The sequence below is a fragment of the Elgaria multicarinata genome, chromosome 8, assembly GCF_023053635.1.
Source record: "Elgaria multicarinata webbii isolate HBS135686 ecotype San Diego chromosome 8, rElgMul1.1.pri, whole genome shotgun sequence".
NCBI classification, from domain to species: domain Eukaryota; kingdom Metazoa; phylum Chordata; class Lepidosauria; order Squamata; family Anguidae; genus Elgaria; species Elgaria multicarinata.
Window position 1 is genome coordinate 31,189,631 of NC_086178.1, and position 19,390 is coordinate 31,209,020.

At 39.9% G+C, this 19,390-nt stretch overlaps 1 protein-coding gene across 1 annotated transcript in view; it reads right to left on the reverse strand.

The window, feature by feature from the left end:
- ARHGEF26 (Rho guanine nucleotide exchange factor 26) overlaps window positions 1–19,390 on the reverse strand; it is a 78,790-nt gene that overhangs the window by 48,343 nt on the left and 11,057 nt on the right. Inside the window, exons 4-6 of the mRNA XM_063132086.1 lie at window positions 17,443–17,588; window positions 8,174–8,230; window positions 2,119–2,279 (exon numbers count right to left, since the gene is read on the reverse strand). Coding sequence (XP_062988156.1) covers window positions 2,119–2,279; window positions 8,174–8,230; window positions 17,443–17,588 — 364 coding nt within the window. The remainder of the gene's footprint in view (window positions 1–2,118; window positions 2,280–8,173; window positions 8,231–17,442; window positions 17,589–19,390) is intronic.

The window sequence follows — 19,390 nt, forward strand, 5'->3', positions numbered from 1 at the left end:
ACAATCTAGATCACAATATAAAGTATCAACAAACTATTTTCCAAAGTTGTTGTGAAACAAGAGCATCATACATTTCGCAATCACTCATTTTAAATTGCTGAAATGCAATTGTATCATAGACAATACGAGTTTAAGTTGGATGAATCTTGTTCCCACACAACTCTAAATGTTTGGAAAAGGCTTTTTGTTTGGTTTAAAACCAGAAGAGATACAGCAATTCCAAATGAGAAATGCTTAATGAAAGAAATCTGTCAAAGTTTAACACTGTTCATATTTTACAGTATCTGCCAACTGATTATCTGCCAACATTTAAAACAACAAATCAGTAAATCCATTGTTAATGGGGCAGTATAACAAATCTGCAACATTTTGTGTGAAAGCAATCTCTTAAAATATCCCTTGGGTAAAGATATATATCCCAATATGATTTCAAGCAGTAATCATAAGAAAAGAATAACATATTTTTTTTAAAAAATGATGTTTTTAGTTTTAAACTGCAATCCTGCAGCCCATCAAACATGCTTAAAACTGACTGATTTCAATAGGACTTAAGAACGACAATTGGGCATAAGGAATTGGGATCCAGGAAACATGATATGTACACATGAGGGGAAAACACTGCAGCTTCCCCTTTCATTTCTGCTGTAGCTTCCAATGCAAAAGAGAAAAGCTGCTTAATTTTAGAACCACTTCAGAATTGCTTATTTATCAAATACAGCAAGCAAAGATCCAGTTCCATTCATAGAGCATGATCCGTTCTTTTGCACGTACGCAGTACACAAAGTATGCAGAATATGCAGCACACAATACCCTGGCCTGCACACAGAGGCTCAGTTCGGACAACATATTTCTCAATGGTGGTTTTAGAAGGCCACGGTGGAGTTTTGACACCATCGTTGAGAAATGTGTTGTCTGGCGGGTAAACTCCACGGAACAGTGGAGTTTTTTTAAAAAAATATTCCATGCACAATATCCATGCTGTTCAGAGGAGAATACCCTGCACAACTGTTGTGTTGCGTGTTGTGTGGCAGGCTCCGTGTAGTTTGCCATTACATTGACTTTTCCCATTGGCTACAGAGTTCTCAGGCAAGAGCGGCGAAAGGAGGAAGTGCTGCTCTAGGAGAGCTGCTGGGATTTTTGCAGCAATGGCTGATGGGATACCATTGGGAGGACCATGGGTGGAGGAACTATCAATCAAACATCATGATGGATTTTACTCAAGCCCAGAGTCACACAATGGTGGAGTTAGAACACGTTGCGTGGAGAGTTTTCACACTGCGTTGACTAACGTGCTGTCTGAACTGAGGCAGAGAAATTTCCATATGACTTACTAGAGTCCTGTTTTTCCTCTTCAGCACATGTACAGGCAGTTGATCAGGACAGTCTGGGAAATGCGAGGCCTGTAAATGCTTTCATAACCCACCCACCCCTCTCCCATTCTACTCAGTCCAGTTACTCTATCTCTGAAACTCAGGTATTCAGTGAATAAAAGGTGTGGATGGATATATAGGAGGCGCTTAGAGACTTTCCTTTCTTATTTATTATTTTTATTTATTTATTATTGCATTTATATCCTGCCTTTTTTCCTCCAAGGAACCCAAGGCGGCATACATAATCCTCCTCCTCCTCTCCATTTTTTCCTCCCAACAACAACCCTGTGAGGTGGGTTGGGCTGAGAGTCTGTGACTGGCCCAAAGTCACCCAGTGGGTTTCCATGGCTGAGTGGGGACTAGAACCCGGATCTCCCAACTCCCAGTCCCACACTTTAGCCACTACACCACACTGGCTTTCTTCCTAATAGTCTGTACATACACTCTTACAGACATGCATGGAAAGGCTCTCTGTTAAGCCTTATGAAGAATAATCTGGAATGGAAAAAAATATCATGCCCATGAGTTTTCCTCTGAACATGATCCTGACCATACAGATTACATCTTATTTATCAAGTTGCTTCGATTAAATACACACTTATCTGGGAGTAAGTCCCACTGAATTCAGTGGAGCTTGTTTCTGAATAGTCATGCACAGGACTGGCACTGTAAAGGAAATAAAAGTTCCTAGAAGCAAAAAAAAGAGAAAAGGAAAAAAAAAGAGGGGGTATCTCGGGTTAAAACTTACTTCTTACTTGCTTCACAAACATCAGCAATATTGGAAAAAAGGTGATGGCTTTCTATCTTGGTCATTGTAGAAGCTAGTTCTTTAGAGTTCTTAAACATCCGGATCAGAATCTCCAGGCTGAGCAAATATGAATGTTCTGAAGATATTACTTCAAATATAGCCTGCATGTTGGAGAAGAAAAGAAAGACACAATGAACTCAATTCTTTTAGTTTTAGGCAACAAGTTATTTCACAGTAGCATCTCTCTGCAATAGGCATTTTGAACAAAAATATACCACCACAGTCTTAAAACAGCTCTGGTATTTTCCAGTAGATTGCACTGCACATTTCACAAAATATATTTATTTGCAAAATATATTTCAAAGGTGCACAAAATAAACATGTGAGGACCACTTAACATGTTTTATATTTAGCATGAACTTTGCTGCGGGTGGGAGGGAAATCTATAATCAACACATATACATTACAAAATAATACCCTTCTCGACCAGGGCTAATAAAAATGAACTTCTGTGGAATGGTTTTTCGCAATGAAATAAACCCAGACTTTTGACTTTGCCATTAAGGGCAAAATCTGCAATATGAGAAGCAGAACTTCATGAGTGCAGTGGCTAGAGGGGTTGGTTTGGTTGTGAAATACCCACCATCAAAGTTGGGTCACTATGGCTCGGTTTAGAAGTAATTATTGCTTTTGGGTAAACTATAGCTTATGGGACTGAGAAAAAGCATTGTGGCTGTGGGATCAGATCCTGGTTTCATTAATTACATTACATTTACATACAAAGCTCTCTGGTGGTTTACAAAGATTAAAGGCCTTAAAATACAGTATTGGACATAATATAAAAAACCATTTGCATACAACCATATAAACAGACCACACACACACACACACACACACACACACACACAATTTACACTCAACAATAAGCAATCCCAGGACTTGATTAAAAATCTTATGATATGCTGCCAAATACCTGAGAGTAGAAGAAGGTCTTACTTAATCTTGTGCCAAAACAATAACAATATTGTTGTCAGGCGGGCCTCACTCAGGAGATTGTTCCATAAACAGGGGGCCACCACTGAGAAGGCCCTCTTCCTTCGTATACTGGTTGGTGAACTGTGATTAAATTTGCTCAGTTTCCCCAGTTCAGAAAATTACAGGAAAGTACAGTTTAACAAATCCCTTGGCTTTAAGGGATGCTCAAGAAGGGAAGAGGGAGTCAGTGGGCACAATGCTCATTCTCAGTCTAGTAAAGGATGTTTCAGACCAAGACCATTATATTTGAATTGGGCCAGTCTCTCAGACAAACCCACCCGCAAAGGTTTGTTGCAAGAAAGAAATGCTAACAATTTTAAAGTGCCTGCTATACTAACACATACTTTAGAAATCAGTAACAACAGATACATGCAATGCTGCAAAAATTAAAAGGCAGTCATTTCTAAAAGATATGTCTGTTTTTGTAGCTGAGGTAAAGGCAATAACGTTGTAATAAAGAACAGGGTTTTTTAACAAAGAGAAATGGATACTCTTGTTTTTATACTCTTGTTTTTATGTTTCTGATGGTTTTTAAATTTTGTATACTTTTTAATATTTACTGTTTTAACTTTTGTGAACCGCCCAGAGAGCTTCGGCTGTGGGGCGGTATATAAATGTAATAAATAAATAAAGAGAGAGAGAGAGAGAGAGAGAGAGAGAGAGAGATCCATTCATCCATCTGGGAAACCTTGCATAAGCAACCCCACCCCCAATTAATGAACATTCTTTGGGGCAATGAACAATTCTGGAAAGATTCAGCTCCTTGAAAGAGTGGAAACTGAGAAGCAGCTGTGCCAGATGCTTTTTACAAAAGGTCAGCTGGCTGAAAAGAAAAAAGGGTAGTTCTCCAGAATGCACGTGCAGCCTCCCACACAAGCCTTTCCAACCCACTTATTTCTTCTCTTCACTCTGCCAAATCCTACACAACACAGCCTATCATTCCTTCTCCCCTACCCTTTTCCCTTCTTCAGCTATCTCAAAGACTAAATTAAAGTACCTGACAGTGAGGTCTGTTTCAAGTATTACTTATTTGTATTGTGTCCACAGTATGCAACATGCTTTACTGAGTGCAAGATGATAGGTCCCTGATCCAAAGAGCTTACAAGGATGGGAAAACTCAGGCCCTCCTGGGGTCCCAATCTAGTCCCCTGGGGTTCCCCAGATGGCCACACACCCTTTCTCAGGCCCTGATCTGTTCCCCCCATCCAAACCACCAAGCATTTGCTGGTTTCCCAGGTTTTGTGAAGTTTTCCCAATTCTCAAAAGTTGAAATGCCTCTCCTAAGGGGTTATTGGCAGCAAGAGTTTTAAGTTACAATATGCTGGTATGTTTTTGTATTCCCCCCCACCCCACACTCCTTTTGCCTTCAGCCCACCCACTCCTGGAATGCAAGCAAGAGCTCCTCTGAAATTGAGTTCAACCCTTGTGCTGAAAAAGGTTCCACGTACCTGAAGTAGGGGCAGGAGAATGTGTATTTGTTTCAGTCACTCACACATAGATTTCGGTACAGGCTTAGTAAGAATCACGCTAATATAAAAGGTGTATCTAGTTATTATCCATGCAGTGTTTTGCCTCTTTTGGTGGGGTTGGAGTTGCAGTGAGAAGATGTTTTGACATACTAGTTAGGATTGTGGTATGTTTTCTGTTGCCACTGTCTTTTGAATGATGCTAGTCCGGCAGCCTGAAATATGCTATCTTGTAATAATAAACAGTCCACACGTTTGTTTGTTTTTCTAAAAAGTCCTCAAGCCATGACCAGGCACACACAAATGTACATGCTGTGCTTTGTATAAAATGACCAGAGAGGACAAATGAAGTCCAAGTGCTAAGATTTAGGTTTCCTACAAATCATCGTGCCCTCATATTTCTGCTCCCTTTACTGGCTGTAGTATCTTAACTTTAATCAGGAGGAAAGGATTTGCCTAAAGAGAGTAGCAGAGTTCTGTGACTAATTTGTTCCAATCTGTGCATTTTTGTTCAGAGAAAGGACATTGGAGCCCTCGTCTTCAATACTTTTTAAGGATTCTTTGTTCCCAGTTCCAATGACAGCCCTCATTGATTCATTCCAAGCTGACAAACCAAGGCTCAGTATACCAGTTTTGAAAGGAAAAATGAGATATGGGTTGGCCACTGATAATCTGCTACAAGCCAAATATATATGGACTTCAAAATGATTGGATCAAAACAAGGAATATTTGAGATCACATGTAATATAATATAATATAATATAGTGATGCTAATCAAAGATGAAGAATGATAGCATATTTGCCAATTACTATTTCTTACCCAAGACAACTGACAATCCCCATGAGTGATAGTATGAAATGTACAGCATCAACGGCAAACAGATGCCTAAAGCTTAATAGTTTATGAATACTTGGTGGAACTCTTAAGAGACCAAATGTGTACCGAAGCTTTGAAAGCAACATTGGGAGAAGAAGTTGCAGTCAAGGTTAGAATCTGATAATGATGTCAAGAAGTGAGGGAAGGCTGTATTAAAAACATTTGTGTTTTGGCCAATCTATTTATTTCTCTTTGGATTAATATATTATTTAGCATGTTGAATTAATAAATTACATGGTTTGCCCTAGGCAGACCACTATGTCCTTTTTATAAAATCACTTATTAACCGTTCCCTCTTGTAGCTTTTAATATCTGCCTTTAAATGGGAAGTTATTTTATTTATTTTATTTTAAATCACCTCATAACCAATATTCTCAAAATGTAACAGTTTTAGAGCTTAAATAACCAACTCACACAAGCAAAGCGGCACTCAAGACACTCATTCCAACTATCTCATTTCAATCTATGGAGAATCAAACCTTAAAGGTACCTTCTTTTGGTATCTATTCCTCCTCAAGCTAAAAGGGGTTTACAGCACTCACCCAAGATCACCTACTCCAACTATTCCCCAGTTTCCTTCAGCTGCTAAATTGTTCCCATCACTCACACCCCCACAGAAAGTCTTTCAAACCTATCTCATAACTATTTTCCATGCCTATATTTAAAATATATTATCTTACTGCACATTCTAGAGCAGGGTGGACATAAGATTGATAGGGATCTACCTGCAGGGTGTCTGACTCCCAATTATTTAACAATAGCAGCAACAAAACATCCCCACTCCACCCTGATTCATACTGCTGAAATTAAGAAAACTTGGAGTGACCAGGAGTGGGTTATTACATAGAAGGACTATGAGCTCCTTTCAGTTCTGGTTCTCAAAACAAATTCCTGGGTTCATAATTCTTTATTTCCAATTGTATTTCTTTTGCATCTGGCTCTGTCTGGTGGATCTAAGGATTCTAGTAAAAAAAATGAAGTATATCCCAGAAGCCTAGCTTTCGCCCACCCATCTTCTACAGGCCTTGTACCTCTCCCATCCAGCAGTTTTTTCCCCAAGTCTGAGTTATTACTACCCAGCTGAGCATGATCTTGAACTTCTTTTGTCTTGGACTGTAGCTGAAGAAAACTGCCATTAACCTTTGTCTTTTCCCCAGACAACTACATACACTAACAGTACAATCGTAGCACATTCATTCAGAATTAAGTTCCACTGGATTCAGTGGAGCTTAGTCCCTAGAAAGTGGATTTAGGATTGTGAGTTTCCCCCCTGGCATTCCCTACACTGACATAGTTCAGCTTAAAAATCTGACTTGACTTACACTCAAAAAGCTCTTTAGGTCCTTCCTTTATGGTCTTTCACTGAATTGGCAGGACTGATCTGAGGGACAGCTCTCTTCAGGTGCTGTTCAAGCCCAAAGAGCTGGAGGAGATTATCCAAAAGAGTACAGCAGAAGCCTCTAGAGGACTGAGGAGGAGAAAACAGGAGACTTTTAGGGTCACTCCTCAAGTTACATTTTAAAAACACAGGGACTGGGTTCAGACAACACAATGTAACCAATGGTGGTTTAAATAGTCGTCGGTTGGTTATTTAACTCACCATGGGTTATATCATGTTGTGTATAGGGAGCTTTTTAACCAACCGTTGGTTATTTGGCCGAAATAACCAACACAAATAATCAACGCTGTGCACAGATGGCTATTTGAACCATCAATGGTTATCACATTGTGTGGAGGGCAGCAATGGCTGATGGGATACCAGCAGGAGGATTGAGTGGGGCGAAAGGGTGGGATATGAGTGAGTCAACTCAGAGTGGACTAATAGTCAACTCAGCGCTGATCCTACATGTCCCATGCAACATGATCCTATCATGGGACATGTAGATAAACAACCTCGCAGCCCCTTGCACTCCCACCTCAAAATTTGTTCTTGAAGATTGAAGGATCTTCCTGAAAAGCATGGGAAGTTGGTGTAAGGCAAACTGGCAAAAATTGCCTCCCCTTCCCTTTGGGCAGCAGCCTCCACTGGATGGCCAGGCCTTCTACAAAGGCTACTGTGGAACCAAGCCTTAGGTGTTATCTCACAATCTCTTTCATATCTGAAAATATATTATTATTATTATTATTATTATTATTATTATTATTATTATTATTATTATTATTTATTACATTTATATACCACCCCATGGCCGAAGCTCTCTGGGCGCTTTACAGAACTCTCTGGGCGGTTTACAAAAATATGTGACATATCACACTACTGACCGAGAAGGAAAACGGTACTGAAGAAATAGGGGTGTTTATGAGTAGGACTATTTCTGCATTTTGCTTGTTTCTAACATTGGACATGTGTATGAGCTAGGGAAGAGCCCCAATGAAACCAGCATATCCTTTTTATCTGGGCCTCTCATCACTGGACATCTCACTACAAACCAGACACACTTTACATATGCCTTTGTACTTAATATATTCATTGTCTATTGCCGACAGAGTTTTATCCCACATAAGCTGCATAACCTAAGAAAGTTTGGATAAAAAGGCTGAACTCTATTATAATTTGGCTCAGAGAAAAGGAACTGAAAAAAGGAGAACCAGAATGTACTGAAGTCATCCCCCCGAAAGCAAACATATGAAATGCTCATACTAGCTAATGAAATAAAGCGTATAATAATTAAGGTACCTCTTGCCTTTTTCTTTCTTCTTGGCTGATAGTCTGGGATAAGCCGTTCCTCTTCACCTGAAATAAATTGTTAATGATAGATATATTGTTATAACGTTCATACTTTTAAACTTTTTTTAAAAAAAATGTAGTAATTTATTAAGATTTTGTTGCATTGGATCTCGACAAAGCTAGCTGGATTTATCTCCCACTGAAATCAATGGGATAAGTTTGACATGACTTAGGTATCACTGATTTAAATAGTGATAAGTAATAAGTAATAAGTTCAATTAGTCTGGATCTAACCTATTATGTATAATGAAAATGCATAATAATAGAAATGAATTCTAACTAAAACTAAAACAAAAACTTCAAATCACTTTTCTTTGAATTTTATTAATAAACCAACTCTGCCCATTAAAATGTATCCTGTTTCTTACTTTTAAAATAGGTGCTAATAAAATTCTGGGAAGGTATTCAAAGTTTGTTTCTAAATATTCTAAAGTAGGACAGAAAGGGCTCAGAAATGTTATGTCTGCTGATCTAAAATCATACTTGTTGCTGGAATATAAAATTACATACAGTGATATCCTATATATGTCTATTCAGAAGTAAGTCTCATTAATTTCAATGGGCCTTACCCTCAGGCAAGTAGGATTGTAGCCTTAATTATCTGGATTGCTGACTATAGTTTAGCTATTCTCATAAACAACTCCTCGGCTATATGCTCAAGGAAGCTATGCACTTCAACCCTAATTATATTTACTCAAACATATGCAGGTTAATATATGACAAGCTGGTCATTTAGCACATTTAGGGCTTTGTAGGTCAAGATGAACACTTTGAACTGTACCCACAAACAAAATGGAAGCCACTGAAGGTCTGAGTACTAAAGAAACTTCTTCACAATGCCAACTTCCAACTGAGTGTGGTTGCTGAAGCAGCTAAGTCCTGAACACTTTCCAAGGGTGGCCCAGCATATAACATAATGGTACCAAAGCATAAATAATTCTGGTCAAATAATGTCCCAGAATGAGCATAGCTGGAATTCTAGCCAAAGTTGATGGAAGCTACACCATACTATGGATGCCTTTTGTGAATCTCTTAGAAAAGCTAGATCTAGGAGAACCACAATGGCAAACCTACTCTTAAAGGGAACTACAATCCCACCCAGGATAGGTTGCATATGAATTCCATGGTCCAATGGACCATCTACCAACAGCACAGTTTGGATCAAACAGTTTATTAGCTCCCACCCAGCCCATTATTGACTCCAAGTAGCTATTTAAGACATTCACAGCTACACTGGAATTAAATAAAAGAGAGAGAGAGAGAGAGAGAGAATTTGGTAATCAACTACTTATTCATAATGCTTCACCCCAAAGTCCAACTGATTTCCCCCAGTAGGTTCATGTAAATATTAAACAACATTGGGAATAAAACAGACCTCTGTGAAACTCCGTGTGTGTGTGTGTGTGTGTGTCCGTCCGTCCGTTTCTCCGTCCCCTAGCATCACCATTTGAAATCTGCCAGTCATGTAGCAGTAGGACCACCAGAGTATGGTGCCTCCAACTCCAGGCAGGGATACCACAAAGTTAACACATGTATCATTAAATACCAAGATGTCAAGGAGAATCAACAGGATCACTTCCCCCCTGTATCTCTCCTAACAAAGTGTGACCAGACATGTTTCACCCCCGCCCTCACAAAATCAAGCAGTCTAGAAACAAGACTGTCTGGAAAATTTCAATCAGGGTCATCCAGAAATGCCTCAAACTACGCTGTCACTTCCCACTTTACCAAAACAATTTCCAAACACTGATATTGTACCATGATTACAAAAGCATTACGTTCGTGTTTCAGGCAGATAAGCTAATCAAACATTTATGATCAAGATTAGAAACAAACTGAAATTATTGGATAGTAAATGTCTGAGACTAGGCAGAATAATTAACTTTCTTTCCTAAGCTAAAAATAAAAATTGTATAGAGCATATTTCATTTCTAATTGTTGTTCTTGTTAGAGTTATATAAAATTATGCAAGTGTAGAGAAAGAGGATAGGGAGAAGTCTCATTATACTAAAACCCAGGATCATCGAATGAAGTTAAATAGTGGAAGATTCAGAACGAATAACAGAAAGTACTTCTTCATACAGTGCATAGTTAAGCTATGAAAACTGCTATAACAAAATGTAGTGATGGTCACAAACATGGACGTCTGCAAAGGTGGGATCAGACAGTTTCATGGAGGATATGGCTAGCAATGGCTACTTGTCACAGTGGCTCTATATTACGTGCAGTATCAGAGGCAGTATACCTTTGTAAGCCAGTTGATGGAAAACATGGGGTGGGTGATATTGCATTCATGTCTTGTTGTGGGTTTCCCATTGGCCTCTGACTGGCTACTGTGCAAACACAATGCTGGTCTAGATAGGCCTTGTTCTTAAAATATGGGCTTATTAAAATACTTAAGTTAGGGTGACCATATGAAAAGGAGGACAGAGCTCCTGTATCTTTAACAGTTGTATTGAAAAGGGAAGTTCAGCAGGTGTCATTTGTATGCATGCAGCACCTGGTGAATTTTCCTCTTCATCACACCAGTTAAAGCTGCAGGTGCCCTGCTCTCTTTTAAATCTGGTCACTCTAGCATAGCTCCTGCAGCTTTAACTGTGGTGATGAAGAGGGAATTTCACCAGGTTCTCCATATATACAAATGACCCCTGCTGAAATTCCCTTTTCTATGCAACTGTTAAAGATACAGGAGCCCTGTCCTCCTTTCCATATGGTCACCCTACTTAAGTCCAAATATCTGTCCTCCATACTCCTGCTTCCTACTCTATTTTCCCCATTTTCACACAGGAAGAGAAAGAAATCAGTGCATTCATAATGCTTGCCTGCTATGTAAATATACTCCAGATTATCTTCTCTCTCTCTCTCTCTCTTACATCCTGATATAAACAGCCAGAACATTTACTTTGCTTTGGCCAAACTGTTCTATAGCCTGTGCCAACGGGAGCATTCTGCCAGCAACCACTCAACAATGAAGTACATACCTGCAGTTCCAAAAGGAAAAAAATCCAAATAAAGAGTTCTGCCTGAACACACAGAACAATACATGTTCAATAGGTCAATAAATTAATATGAGATTGAAGACCTGAAACCACACATGCAAAATTCTAAGTTTTAGGTTTACCATCTCTGTTGGGTGCATACTCAGGAAGGAGAATACTTAGGAAGGAGAACCTACAGTTGCATAGGAGCAATACTCCACAATGGGTTTATCCAGTTTATTAGAGAAAGCATAACCCAACCATTGTATAGCCTTTGAAAGAAACACTGTGTTATGTAACAAAAGTGTTCACAGAAAGAAAGCACATTTGCCTAGCAAGAAAATTTTATGGGGTAGGGGGGAAATACATGAAATCTTTGTCTCTAAGGAAAATCTTTAGGCTTCCATCATGATTGAGTAACACCAGTACATTTACTGTGCAAGTAAATAGAAATCCAGAAAGAGCTAGAATAGACTATAAAAAGAAAAGGATAGGAGTTAGGTCTGAACATGGAACTACATCCTATAAGGTCAGTATGGGTTCCCCAACTCTGTGTTGTTCCCTGCAAAATACATACACACACATAAATGGTATCAGATGTGGACGCACAGGGATGATCCGGGACTGATCCCCGGGATGTTGGCAGGTCTAGCCATGGCTTTAGTGTGAGTCCAGGCAGTGGACTTCTAGTGCTACCAATCAGAATGCATTGTGCAGCTATTCCAGCTTTCTCTGCTTAAACAATTTTATATGCAAGAAAAAAGATGGAAGAAATGGTGGGAAAACACGGGAGGGTTACAAATGGAAGATGACACCATCTGACACATGCACACACAGACACAATTCTGTGAATGAGGAAGGGTGACTGCACAATAAAACCCTCTTCTGGAAGCACCCCTAGGAAAGTCCTGCAGCCTCTGTAACAAGGAAACAGTGCTACCCCAAAATGGTCACACATCAAACTTGAGAAAGATGTTCAAGGCTTTGGATTTGACCTTTAAAGTCCTAAACTATCCAGAGAACTGAAAACCTAAAGAAACACTTCCAACCGTATAATCCTCCCCGACCAATTAAAATGGGCAATAAGGTCTCAATATATTCATTATCTCTAAGGAGGTTAGCAACAGGAAGGAACATAGCTTTTTCAGCAAAAGCCCCAAAGCTTTGGAATGGGCTTCAAGTGGAGGCATGCCCCTATGCCTTCTTGCTGAAATTTATTCTGGAGTCTCTGGCCTTAGCTAGACCTAGCGGTCTAGCAGGGTGGAGGGGTGAAGATCCCGCAATATTTTTATCGCGAGATCTCTTCAGTACACACGCGGTGTGTGATGACCTCAGAGGGAGAGGTGTCACGCCCGCCATTTTCTTTCTTTTTTCCTTAAAGGGACAGCAGCGCACGAACGCTTGTGCGCAAAAGGTAGGTGATTTTTAAAAAATAATTACTCCACCCCACCCCACCCCTAATGGGTGCAGTGCTCCTGAGGAGAGCTGTGCCCTGTGTGCAACTCCTGGCTCCTCGCAAGGAATCGCGAGGAGCCGGGACAAACCGCAGCGCCTGGCCACATGTTCCGACAGCGGAAAAAACAGGCCTAAAGGGGAGGGCGAGATCCCGTCTAGCTATGGTCCATGTAAAGCCAAGCTTTTAAAGCAAGCCTTTGTTTGTCATTAAATTTGCTTCTACTGCTTGGGTTGTATGCATAGTTTAGTATATTTAAATTTTATTGCTATCTGAACATATGTTGTTTTTTTCTGTAAGCTGTATAATTTTACTTTTGTAAGTTGTACATTTTTAGAGTTTTACTTCTGTCAGATTTTTTCTGTAAGATGTCTTGAGTTGTGGATAGAGCAGGACAAAAATTTACTCAATAAATAAAGTAAGAAATAATCAAGTTGGGTGGGAAGTAATATGGATATTGTTACTGCAATCCTATTTGGGTCTACTCAGAATTAAGTTCCTGGAGGTCAGTGAATACAGGAATGCAGCCTAAATAAAAAAAATATGCATTTGAACCCTGTTTATTATCTAGCTCTGCTGATTCATTTCAATTTAGATTATGGAGAAAACAATTTTCACTTTCATATTTCCAATGTAAATATCACAATTGGAACTGCAAATAAGAAAGTGAAAATACTTTATCGCTAGCCCAGCTGGTTTAATGAAGTTATTTATGCTCAATGTAAGTCTTTACAGATCCAAGTAATCTATCACATGCATGTTATCGTTCCATTCCTGCATACTGTGAATGTGGCAGCATAGCATTTAGCTCTTCAATAAAAGCCACAGAACTGTAAACAAAGAGCGCTTTTTTTAAAAAAACACGAATTGTATCACATCACAAAGGGCCTAGGAGTTGTTTTCAAAAGACTTTCTGTTCCCAACTAATGCTTCTTTTTTCATGGAGTCAATTAAGTAGAGATAAGTGAACAGCTGGATAAAATATCTTACATGAAAGTAACAGCACAGAGGGGAAATATAAAAACGTATTAAGAGGCATATAACTATCCCACACACATCGTACCAAATATATATATATATATATATATATATATATATATATATATATATATAATCACTTACATAAATATATAGTATTGGATCCCAAGAGTTGCTTGCATGATAGCATAACTGGGCTCCTGATTTCAATGTATTCCCCCCACACACACACACACACTTCAGCTGCAGCCCCTGTGTCACACATCCTCTGTCCCCAAGTGTCCCTTCAGGTCTTGCGATGGGATGGGGGCAGTAAACTACAGCAGGAGAGAAGGTGGAATGGAAAGCCACATACCTCAAGCAGAAGTCTACTTTCAGTTCTTTGGATCCAATGAATAATATATCCATGGCTGGATATAGTTTTTTAATCATAACATTTTATCTTGGAATAAATAAGAAACTGGTTGTTTTTCCTACTCGTTCACAACACCTAGCATGCCATTCAGAACAGAAGGTGCCCAACCACAATGGGGTTTGTGCTCATTAACGAGTCACATATTCCACAGTGTTTGTATTAACTATCAATGCACAGTACTTTAATGGTGCCTATGCTAAGGTGAGGCTTCCCTTTCCACCACATGTGTTAGGGATGGTTCAATAGCAGCCTTCCCCAACCTGATGCCCTCCAGAAGTTTTGGAGTACAACTCCCAGCACTTCTGACCATTGGCCATGCTGCCTGGGGCTGATAAGAGTCAAAGTCCAAAACATCTGGAGGAAGACTGCTCTAAAGCGAAGAAGAATACCATATTGCACGCACACGCGCACACACACACACACACACTTGCTCCAGCCTTCAGGAATACCTAAAGATCTGAGTAACTACAACTGTGGTACAACTTGTGACCCACCAAACAAAAGTGCTGTTCACCGGACATGTATAGTGCCAGACATATGTCGAACCAAATCACCTAGATTTGTTACTTGATTGGGAATGTAAGAACAGGAGGGCTGTCAATCCCCTTTCAAGCCACAAAACAAGGCTTCTGGGCTGCATTTGGCCTTGGGAGTCACAAATTGGCCAAGCCTGATCTAGAGCTACAATATAAATGATTCCAAAGCAATCTATTCACCACTGAATACGTTCTAAAGGATTTGTGCAAACATATTCACAAAAGTACATTTTTCCTGGCCAATTGCTCTTTCCAGCAACTGTGTTATACCCAGTCATTCGGACATGATGCACTACAATATAGCCACTTGCTACCATTTTTAAAATTCACCCTCTTACATAAATAATAAGCCAAAAACAATTTGGCCCAGAGGAAATGGAGCGGCTCTTTAGAAAGTCATAAACGTGCAGTTTTCTTACATTTGCTATGGGGAAAAAATGCAGCTACAGAAAGATACTGCCAAGTATTAAAATCAAATCTAAGCAGCCAACCACAAACCTCTTAAGTGTTTAATTAAATTGTACTTGTAACCATAGCTGACTACAGTACACAAACAAGAAAGAGAACTGTGACCTCTTACAGCTTATGAGAGTTATTGCTTAACTGTTTCAGTATCTGTGAAACTGCAGGGAAGATAATATCTGTATCATATCATAGACTTGATTCTTATTATCTCAGTGGCATCGTCGCTGCTGCCACACATTCAATAATCAAAGCTGCTCCAGTAATATCAAGACTGGTGGTATCATGCGGGCTAGGTGTTGATGATTACTTTCCCCGACAGCTCTGTCCAATGCCCATGGAATGGTGTGGGAAGCAACCACATGAAAGTGTCAATCACATGGCGTTGACGTGTAATGGCCCAATTAGATATCAACGCTAAATAAGGCACCATGAGCTTGAGCCCCTCTCCGCTCCAACACACATTAAATTAGAAACATACCGCTGTTTGTTGCTACATCTGAAATGATCCAAACCGTGGATAGTTTGAATTATGGTTTATTGAAATGAACTAAGATCAAACAATGGTTTCCGATCCTGGATTATTCTAACAAACCCTATTTAAAAATAACCACAGTTTCTAGTTTGGTCATAACAATGGACTGCAAGTAGTTTAAACCAAGAAATGGGTTTTTTTTTCTATTTCCTCCTCTTATGCACCAGTCTTAAAATCTCTTCACTGGCTGCCAATTAGTTTCTGGGCGAAAAATAAAGTGGTTATATCCTTTAAAGCCCTACATGGTTTGGGTCCAGGCTACCTGCGGGATTGCCTTCTCCCATACAATCCGCCCCACACACTCAGGTCCTCTGGGAAGAATTTACTCCAGCCAACAAAAACAAGGCTGACAACTATTACCCAGAGGACCTTTTCTTCTGCCGCTCTCAGTTTGTGGAATGGCTTACCAGTCCAACTTAACAGTCTTCCAGAATTTAAGAAAGCCATAAAGACTGATCTCTTCCAGCAGGCCTACCCAGTTGAATTTTAAGATGCCTTTTTAATGGTGTGCTACTTTTAATGATGCACTGGTTTTAAACGTTTGAATTAGTTGCTTGTATTTTATGGTGTTTTTAATTGTGTTGCACCCCACCCCGATCCAGAGGGAGAGGCAGGTAACAAATAAATATATTATTATTATTACTATCCTGGAGGAGTACAGGGGAGGAAGAAATATGCAAGCCTGAAGCTTGAGCTGGATTTTTCATGTAGCATTAAAATATGACTTAGCTATTGTTTCAAACGGGGCCAATATAAGATCAAAGCCTTAAAAAGTAATAATTTAATCATGAAGATGACAGGAATTCACTTGAAAACTGTACAAAAGTTTGACACTTTTGTGGCATCTAGCCAAAATCCCAATTATACGTTAGATTTATTTAAAACATATATACCTCTCTTCAATTAACATTTCCAGGGCTGTTTACAATAATATCATAAAAACAAAACAATAAAACAGAAGCAGCATTAAAAAATAGGCACAGCAGAAATTAAAAGCCCATCAAGGGACTTCATCTGATGCCTAAAAGATATCATGGTAAGTGCCAGGTGAACCTCCCTGGGAAGGAAATTCTGCAACCAATAAGGCCCTTTCCCCATTCTTCACCTGTCACACCTCAGATGGTGGAGGTACATGGTGGAGTGCATTCAAAGAAGCTCTTGGTGAATGGCAAACTAATCTGGGAGAAGATGTTCCCTCAGGTACCCAGCTACTAAGCTGCATTGCCTAACTGTGGATTTTGGATTCCCCACCAAACACCCCGAATTTTGGATATTCTCATGGTCCTTGTTTTCTATGCACCAGTACTCTATGTATATAACACACACACACACACACACACACACACACACACACACACACACACAGAGAAATATTAGAAGCCACGATTTGCAGAGAACTACTGTTTTGCCTGTTTTTGTGAGGCCAAAATATACTTTCCTGTAGTATGGTGTCAACAAATACAAATTCCTCTGTTCACCTCTCCATTTTCATTGTACTTATTTTCATGAACACTCTCCATATGGTTCTTTTTCTCCAAAGGTTTCCCCCCTGCCCCCGATAAAACTGCAAAGCAGATGAGTCCTGCAGTCCTAACGCAGTTAACTTGCGGTTGGCTTGCATAAAATCTATGAGTCAAAACAAAGTTAGGAATGCAAGTCCTGCAGCAGCAGTATCTCTGTCAATTACAACTATTGAGTATTATCTGCATGTCCATCAGCACATCAGTTTGGAGGTAGTTTGAGGGCAAAGCAAAGGCTATAAAACCCCAAGCTGAAAAGGACACTGGTAGATAAGAGACTTGCTTAGAGGTATCACCACATTCCAATTCAGATTTGGGCTAAGCAATATTATAACACTTACCGCAGACAACTGACTCCATGTTGATCTCAGAGGTTTGTATTGAATAACTATCTTTTCATCTGACTTCTGTTCTTTCAATTCTACTTCTTCATCAGAATCTATATCCAGAGCTTTTTCTTTGTAGTTCTGATACAACACAGCATTTTCTACAATAACATGAAAAGGAAATTGATTTGAGAAGAGTTTCTAAATAACATATTTATTCATATGCCTCTCAAACTATACAGACAAAGATGGAGTCTTGTTCAGGGCAGACAATGGGCTAGCATACCACATATTACAGTAACAATAGATCACTGTACCACCAAAAATATGCCTTCCACCCGAATTCAATAAAAGCTTGTGTTCTTTGTTAAAGAAAAACTAGAATCAGTTTTATTCTCCTCCAGTTTATGCTTGATTGAATACACACTGTTAGGGTGAAACATGTTTGATATAGCTAGTTAATAAGCAAGGCTGTACGTGTCCTCAAGCGAATACAGAATTAAGCCTCCTGAAATTTTCAGCTTTCAAGTTTCTAGTCCTTATGACTGCCAGGGGGCAGGCTTTAGTACCATACATTGGTGTTCTCCTTCCCATCCCGAATGGAAACATAACTTGTGTAAGATAAGCAAATTTATGTATATTTGCTTGAGTTGCATAATTTATGCAGGTTACTACTAGATTCAACTTTCCTGACTTTTTTTTAAAAAAAATGCAGAGTACACACTACCCTAATAAAGAAGGCTGAATGACCCAAGAACGAGATAATCTCATAGTAACATTTTGCAAAACTACAGGAGTACTATAAAATGAACACCATATTACTGTAAATGAAAACTAGCAGGTTTAAACCCCAATCTTCTAAAATCCTTCACTAGAAACCCCAAATTTAGAGGCCACAAAACCCAAATTCTTGCATTGGAATAAATGATTCAGTCAAATGAACATTTATGGTTTCATTTATTTTGACCGCAAGTTCAAAGCAGCTCTTAAACTTGTTCTACTATTTTATAGGGGCCAAGGAGGTAAGGTTGAGATGCAGAATATTTAGGAGACAAGATTGCAAGAACACTTTGCCTGGAAATGGAGTCTAATAAAGAAGGCATTCCACAACCCTGAACACTGGAAGCTTCTGCCAAGTCCTCTCAGCTTACGTACACACACACACACACACATACACTTCAATGCTACAATGTGCACAAAGAATCTCTAACCCAAGAATATCTCCATTCATTTTTCTGCAGAGGCAGCTCTGTAACATGCAAAAGAATGAACATGGAGATCTCTCTCTCTTCCATTCAAGTGAACCAGAAAGTCCATGTACACAGGAGTTCCATGTGCATGACAGCAAACCCAAGGTAAGCAAAGGACTTTAGGTGGCAACTGCTCATTTTTCAAGCTTTTTGTCACACCATAACAGCGGCCTTAGCTAGACCTACCTGTTATTGGGTGACGGAGGGGTGGAGGTCTCGCGATGTTTTTATCACAAGATCCCCCCCCCCCGTTCACATGCGGCGCGCAACAACCTCAGAGGGAGAGGCATCGCGCCCGCCATTTTTGTTTTTAAAGAGGCAGCAGTGCACGAGCGCTCGTGCACAAAAGGTAGGTTTGGTTGTTGTTGTTTTTTTAAAAAATTCCCCCTCTCCCCCCACCCCACCCCCGATGGGCGCAGTGCTCCTGAAGAGCTCTGTGCCCCATGCATGGGTCTCGGCTTCTTGTGAGGAACTACGAGGAGCCAGGACAAACCGCGGCACCCAGCCACACATTCCACGGTCTCAGGTTCAGCCTGAGACCGCGGAAAAACCAGGCCTAAAGGGTAGGGTGAAATCCTGGGGCAAGGAAGGGATCATCCCACCCTGATCCCGGGATCCCCTGTGCATCATGTGGATTCACAGGGACAATCCCAGGGATCACCCAGTGTTTTCACACTGTCTAGCTATGGCCAGTGCGATTTGAGCTCTGTTCT